This window comes from Chamaea fasciata, unplaced genomic scaffold (genome assembly GCF_029207755.1).
Source record: "Chamaea fasciata isolate MVZ Bird 193981 ecotype frontalis unplaced genomic scaffold, bChaFas1.0.hap1 SCAF_591, whole genome shotgun sequence".
In the NCBI taxonomy this organism is placed as follows: Eukaryota; Metazoa; Chordata; class Aves; order Passeriformes; family Sylviidae; genus Chamaea; species Chamaea fasciata.
The window spans coordinates 21621-29128 of record NW_027094676.1 but is presented as its reverse complement, the minus strand read 5'-3'; the positions used below and the strand labels follow the sequence as shown (position 1 = coordinate 29128).

Sequence of the window (7508 nt, the reverse complement as noted above, 5' to 3'; positions counted from 1 at the left end):
ATGTCGTCGTGCGCCGAGGTTCTCCGTTTCCAGCTGCCGGGCCACGAGGCGGCGGCGCTGCGCTCCATGACGCGGCTGCGCGCCGAGGAGCGTTTCTGCGACGTCACCATCGTGGCGCGGAGCCTCCGCTTCCGCGGCCACCGCGTCATCCTGGCCGCCTGCTCCCCGTTCCTGCGGGACCAGTTCCTGCTGAACCCGGCGGCCGAGCTGCGCGTGTCCCTGGCGCACAGCGCCCGCGTGCTGGCCGACCTGCTGCTCTCCTGCTACACCGGCGCCCTCGAGTTCGCCGGCAGGGACCTGGTGAACTACCTGACGGCCGCCAGCTACCTGCAGATGGAGCACGTGGTGGAGCGGTGCCGGGGGGCGCTGGCCAGGTTCATCCAGCCGCCTCCCGCCGCCCCCGCCGTGCCCGCCAAGCCCGAGGAGGACGAGGACGAGGAGGACGAGGAGGACGCGGCGCCCGACGTGTGCATAGTGAAGGTGCGCGCGGGGCGGGGCGGGGGACGCGCCTGTGCGGGGCTCTGCGACGCCCGCGGCGCTTCGGGAAGGCCGGGTGTGGTTGTGGGGGTCGGAAGTAGAAGGGATTCGCTTGGGCCGCCTGCCTGGGCTGGAGGGAGGACCCAAAGAGAGGGGAGGGGGGACAGGGGAGAGGGGACAGGTGAGAGGGGACAGGGGAGAGGGGACAGGGGAGAGGGGATGGGAGAGGAGATAGGGGAGAGGTTAGAGGTTAGAGGAGACAAGTGAGAGGTCAGAGGTAACAGGTAAGAGGAAGCAGGTGAGTGGAAACAGGTAAGAGGCGGGAGCCAAGGTGAGAGGGAAGGGCGTGAGGAGCAAAGGTCCTGGCGCGTTTGTCTCCTGTTGTTGCGTGGCGCGCTCTCGGTTCGCGGTCCCGCGGCCTTTCCGCGCCGCCCCGGCGCTCCGCGTCGGGATCCTCGACGCCCGCAGCTGTCGCCTCCTCCGCCGTCCCTCGGGTCGCTGGGTTTGCTGGCGCTCAGCCCGTCCCCGCCGGATCGCCTCCTGCCCGCCCCGCGCCGCCCCGTCTCAAATCTGCCTTCCCTTTCTCTCCGCGTTTTCGGAGTCTTTTGCCGGGCAAACCGCGCCTGGAAGCTTCTCCTCGGTTTGGCTTTCTCGCCGCCTTTGCTCGTTTCCGGTTGTCCCGGGAGCTTTTCTCGGCGCGTCGCGGCGGCGAGGGGGGGATCGTTTCCGCCGCGGTCCGTGGCGGGCGCGGAGAGCTCTTTAACGGCGCTCCAATAAACGACGGGCTCTCCCTTTGCCCTGCTCGCCTCTCCCCCGCGCAGGTGGAGCCGGCGGCGACGCCGAGGAGGAGGAGGGTGACGCGCGCCTGGCCGGCCGTGGCCGCGGCCGAGGCGGCCGGAGCGGCGGCCGGAGCGGTCAGCGCGGCGGCGCAGGCGGAGCCGCAGTGTCCCCCTCAGCTCGGGGTGGTCAAGGCGTGTTACAGCCTGGCCGAGGATGCCGAGGGCGAGGGGCTGCTCATCTTCCCCGGCGGCGGCGGCGGCGGCACCGCCGAGGAGCCCGGCGGCAGCTCGGGCGGCGCCGCCGCAGCCTCGGGGACACCCGCGCCGTCGACGGCAGCCGCCGCCGCGCCTTCCTCGTCCTCCTCCTCCTCCTCCCGCTGCGGGAAGTGCGGCGAGGCCTTCCAGGGCGTGGAGAAGCTGGTGTTCCACATGCGGGCCCAGCACTTCGTCTTCATGTGCCCGCGCTGCGGCAAGCAGTTCAACCACAGCAGCAACCTGAACCGGCACATGAACGTGCACCGCGGCGTCAAATCGCACGGCTGCGGCGTCTGCGGCAAGAGCTTCACGCAGAAATCCACCCTGCACGACCACCTGAACCTGCACAGCGGCGCCCGGCCCTACCGCTGCTCCTACTGCGACGTGCGCTTCGCCCACAAGCCGGCCATCCGCCGCCACCTCAAGGAGCAGCACGGCAAGACCACGGCCCAGAACGTGCTGGAAGCCGGCGCGGCCGAGGGCGGCGTGCTGCTGCGCTGACCTCGCGGCGGGGGAGGGCCCGGCCCGGCGAGGGGGAGAGGGAAGGACGGTTTGGTCGTGGTCTCTCCCCCCGGCTCCGAGGCGGCGCCGGGTTCTCTCCCGGGGTGAGGAGGAGGGGGCGGCCCCTGGGTGGTGGTGGAGGGGGTGAGGGGAGGGGGGGGGATGGAGGGACACGCCTTGGGAGGGACCCCAGGGTGACAGGAGGTGAGCCCCGGAGGGAGGGGAGTGACCGCTGGACAGTGGGGCCGCTGCTGGACACAGGGGGGTGACCGCTGGGGGGGCGGCGATGAGCTCAGAGCGGTCGGGAATGATCCTAAAGTGACCCCAAAGCGGTCAGGAATGACCCCAAAGTGACCCTAAAGCGGTCAGGAATGACCCCAAAGTGGTCAGGAATGACCCCAAAGTGAGGGGAGTGACCACTGGACAGTGGGGCCGCTGCTGGACACATGGGGGTGACCGCTGGGGTGATGGCGACGAGCTCAGAGTAGTCCGGAATGATCCTAAAGTGACCCCAAAGTGGTCAGGGATGACCCCAAAGTGACCCCAAAGTGGTCAGGAATGACCCCAAAGTGGTCAGGAATGACCCCAAAGTGAGGGGAGTGACCACTGGACAGTGGGGTCGCTGCTGGACACAGAGGGGTGACCATCGGGGTGATGGCAGTGACCCCAAAGCAACAGAAAATGACCCCAAAGTGGTGGGGACTGACCCCGAAGTGATGGAGACGGACCCCAAAGTGAGGGGAGTGACCCCGAAGTGACCCCCAAGTGGTCAGGAGTGACCCCAAAGTGATGGAGACGGACCCCAAAGTGAGGGGAGTGACCCCGAAGTGAGGGGAGTGACCGCTGGACGGTGGAGTCGCTGCTGGACACAGAGGAAGTGACCACCGGGGCGATGGCAACGAGCTCAAAGCGGTCAGGAGTGACCCCGAGGTGACCCCGAGGTGACGGGAAGTGACCCCGAGGTGATGAGGGACGGCTCCCGGACACCTGGATCCGCTTTGGAGCGAAGGGGGGTGTCACTGGACCCCCCTCCAGGGTCACCCAGGTGACAGATTTGGGGTCATGGATGTCACTGGACCCCCCTCCCGGGCCCCTGGATGATAAATTTGGGGGTCCAGGGACACCCGGGTGACAGATTTGGAGGTCCAGGGACACCCGGGTGACAGATTTGGGGCCCTCCCTCCAAAACGATCAGAATTTTGGAGTTCCGGGGGATTCCTGGGGCAAAAGGAATTTTCACTTGGAGCGAATTTCTGTACTCTGACGGGAGGAGACCCCAAATAAAGGGGGGGGGTCCCCAAAACCTGCCCCCCCTCCCTCCCACGGTGGGTTTGGGGGGTCCCAGGCCCTCGGTGGACATTGGGGTGGGGGGTCTCCCCGGATTTTAGGGTTTGGTTTTTTTTGCTCACCCCCCCATAGATTTTAGGACCCCCCCTTTAGGGTTTAGTGATGGCGGCGGGGAGGGGGAGGGGAATTGAGGGGAGGGGTCTCTGTGGCGCGTGTGGGGGAGGGGGGGCAGGTTTTGGGGTGGGGGCACCCAAACATTCGGGTGAGTTTTGGTGGGGGGAGGGGGTCAGTAGAGGGGGGTAGAGCGGAGAAAGCGGGAATCCCTTTTTGGGGGATGTTTTTGGGGGGGAGGGGGTCCCAGGACACCTGAAACTCTGATTTGGGGGGAGGGGAGGGATGTGAGACCCCCTCCCCCAGCGCAGATTTATTTTGGACTTTTTTTTTTTTTTTTGTAATAAACGAATTTGAGAGAAGTTTCAGAAGCTGCTTCGGGCGGGTTTTATTTATTTTTTTTCATCCGGGGCGGGTTTTTTTGAGCCGAAAAAACGCGTTTTGGGCGAGTTTTGGGGGGACCCCCTCCCAAAAGATAGAGATGGGCGTGGCCTCGGCGCGGAGTAGGCGTGGCTCGGTTGATGGGCGGGGCCTGGGCGGGAGGACAAAGCGCGGCGCGGTGGGCGTGGCTTTGCCCACAAAAGGCGCGGCCCCGCCCCGTGCCGCTGCGTGCTGACGTCACCGCGCGCGGCGCCGTGCGGAGCGATGGAGGCGGCGGGAGGCGGCGAGGTCTGAGGGGAGCGGGGAGCCGGGGGGGGGTCGCTGCGCTTTGGGGCGAATTTGTGGAGTTTTGGGGCTTTTTAAAGGCGCTTTGGAGCGGGGGGGGGGGAGAGGGGTCTCTGTGCTGCGGGGGGAAGGGCGGGACCCGCCGGGGGGAGGGGCGCTCCCCTCACGCCGCGCTCTGCCCCTCCCCCTCCCCTCTCAGGAGCCCCCCGTCGGGACCCTCGTGGTGGAGGCGGCGGGAGAGGCCGGTGAGTGTCCCCGCCCACCTCGGACCCCCCTCGGGACCCCCGACCCCCTTTGAGCCCCCGACCCCCCCTCAGGACCCCCCGACCCCCCCACCTTAGACCCCATTTTGGGTCCCCCTCAGCCTCCCCCCAAATAGGGCGAGACCCCCGCTCAGATCCCTCCTAAAATCCCCCTGAGCCCCCCCCAGGACCCCCCAAATCCCCCCGGGGCCCCTGAGCCCCCCCAGGACTCCTCAGACCCCCCAAAAGTGGCGAGACCCCCCATAGCTCCCCTTAAATGCCCCCAAACCCCCCTCCGGATCCCTCTTGGACCCCCCCTTTAAGCCCCAAATCCCCCCTGAGACCCCCAAATCCCCCCTCAAAACCCCCCAGACCCCCCCCAGACCCCCTCAAAACCCCCCAGACCCCCCCCAGACCCCCTCAAAACCCCCCAGACCCCCCCTGACCCTTTTTTCCCCCCCCCAGGGCTCCCCCCGGGCAGCCCCTCCCCCTGTGACCCTCCCCCACCCGGCGGGACCCCCCCCACGGCCGGGGGGAGCCCCCAGGATGAGGAGGGGCCGGGGGGGGGCGGCCCCAGCGATGGGGAGGGGGCGCAGGGGACCCCCCCAGGTGGAGGTGGCACCAAGGGGCTGCCAGGTGAGGGGGTCTGGGGGGGGTTGGGGGCATTTTGGGGGGTCCTGGGGGGTCTCACCATTTCTGGGGGGTCTGAGGGGTCCTGGGGGGGCTCGGGGGGCCCCGGGGGGATTTGGGGGGTCCTGGGGGGGCTCGGGGGGATTTTAGGAGGGATCTGAGCGGGGGTCTCGCCCCTTTTGGAGGGTCTTGGGGGGGTTTTTGGGGTGCCCTTGTGGAGCTCTGGGGGGGTCCTGGTGGGGTCTCGTTTTTTGGGGGGGGGGTCTCACACATTTGGGGGGAATCTGGTTGATTTTTGGGGGGGTTAATTCGGGGTTCCTTTCTCAGTTTGGGGACGGTTCTGCGCTGATTCTTTTGGGGAGGGGGTCTCACATCTGCGCCCCCCTTCCCCCCCCCCGTCCAGGCCACGCCACCAAGACCCTGCCGGGCTCCCCAGGCCGGGGGGGCCCCATTTTGGGGACCCCCACCCCGCCTTTACCCCCCCCGAGCCGTGCCAAAATGTCCCTGACGGGGGCCGGGGGTGCCAAGACCCCGCCGGGCCAAAGCCTGGCCCTGCGCCTCCTCAGCCTCCCGGGGGGGGGGCCCGGGGGTCGCCCCCCGGCCCCGGAGCCCCCCCAGGCCCCCCCCGAGCCCCCCCCGGCCCCCCCGGAGCCCCCCAAAGTCCATCGGGCGCGGAAGACCATGGCCAAGCCCAGCAGCAACGGGCAGGTGAGCGCCTGGGGGGGATTTGGGGGGGCCTGGGAGCCCCCCTCGGGGATCGGGGGGGCTTCGGGGGAGTTTGGGGACCCCCCCGGCGCTGTTTCCGTGCCCCCCCAGGTGCCAGAGAAGCCCAGGATGTCGGAGATGTTGCACTTCAGGGTGTCCGAGGAGCTCTGCGGCATCGGCCAGCACGGTGCGGGGGGCTTGGGGGGCTTGGGGGGGTTTGGGGGGTCCTGGGGTGGGGTTTGGGGGGTCCTGGGGGTGTTTGGGGGGTCCGGGGGGGATTTGGGGGCTCCTGGGAGGGGTTTGGGGGGTTCTGGGGGGGATTTGGGGGGTCCTGGGGGAGGGGTTGGGGGGTTCTGGGGGGGATTTGGGGGCTCCTGGGGGGGGGTTGGGTGCAGATTTTGGGGTTTTTGGTTTTCGGGGTGCGGGTTTGGGGTCTGGGGTCTCCCTGACCCTGCCCTGTCCCCCCCAGACCCCCCCAAGCGCCCCAAGCTGGATTTCGGCCCCGAGGGGCTCCACAAGCGGCTGCAGAGACCCAGCCCCCGGGCCAGCACCGAGGTACCCAAAACAGCCCAAAGTCACCCCAAAAGTAGCCCAAAACACCCCAAAACGGCCCAAAACAACCTCGAAACACCCCAAAACAGCCGAAAACAAGCACAAAACACCCCAAAAACAGCATAAAGAGGATCTGAGAACAGCCCAAAGCACCCCAAAACAGCCCAAAAACAGCCCAAAACCCGCCCAAAACCCGCCCAAAACAGCGCCAAAACCAGCCCAAAGATGAGCTGAAAACTGCCTAAAACAGCCCAAACCAGCCCAAAACCAGCCCAAAGACATCCGAAAACTGCCTAAAACCAGCCCAAAACACCTGAACCCCACGCGGAAACCCCCGAAGCCCCCGCAGCCGGGTGCAGCCCCTGAGCGCGGTGCCCCCAGATCACGGTGACGGAGGAGATGGCCGCCCCGCCCCGGGACTGGGAGGCGGAGGGCGCCGCGGGCTTCTCGCTCTTCTACGACGGCTTCAGCGTGGACGGGCACGGCGACTCCGACAGCAAGGTACTGGGGGGACTGGGAACACTGGGAATGGACTGGGGGGACTGGGAATGGACTGGGGGGACTGGGAATGGACTGGGAATGGACTGGGAATGGACTGGGAATGGACTGGGAATGGACTGGGGGGACTGGGAATGGACTGGGACGGGCACGGCGACTCCGACAGCAAGGTACGGGGGGACTGGGAACACTGGGAATGGACTGGGGGGACTGGGAATGGACTGGGACGGGCACGGCGACTCCGACAGCAAGGTACGGGGGACTGGGAATGGACTGGGGGGACTGGGAATGGACTGGGAATGGACTGGGAATGGACTGGGAATGGACTGGGGGGACTGGGAATGGACTGGGAATGGACTGGGACGGGCACGGCGACTCCGACAGCAAGGTACTGGGGGGACTGGGAACACTGGGAATGGACTGGGAGGGACTGGGAATGGACTGGGACGGGCACGGCGACTCCGACAGCAAGGTACGGGGGACTGGGAATGGACTGGGAGGGACTGGGAATGGACTGGGAATGGACTGGGAATGGACTGGGACGGGCACGGCGACTCCGACAGCAAGGTACGGGGGACTGGGAATGGACTGGGGGGACTGGGAATGGACTGGGAATGGACTGGGGGGACTGGGAATGGACTGGGAGGGACTGGGAATGGACTGGGAATGGACTGGGAATGGACTGGGAATGGACTGGGACGGGCACGGCGACTCCGACAGCAAGGTACTGGGGACTGGGAATGGACTGGGAATGGACTGGGGGGACTGGGAATGGACTGGGAATGGACTGGGAATGGACTGGGAA

The 7508-nt window shown here is 67.2% G+C and overlaps 1 protein-coding gene across 1 annotated transcript; it reads left to right on the top strand.

Annotated features, from left to right (window-relative positions):
• Positions 1–2012, top strand: LOC136305712 (zinc finger and BTB domain-containing protein 12-like). Its single transcript, XM_066209026.1, has 2 exons — positions 1–480; positions 1299–2012. The coding sequence occupies exons 1-2, from the start codon at positions 1–3 to the stop codon at positions 2010–2012; spliced, it is 1194 nt and encodes a 397-aa protein (XP_066065123.1).
• Positions 2013–7508: the final 5496 nt, after the last annotated feature.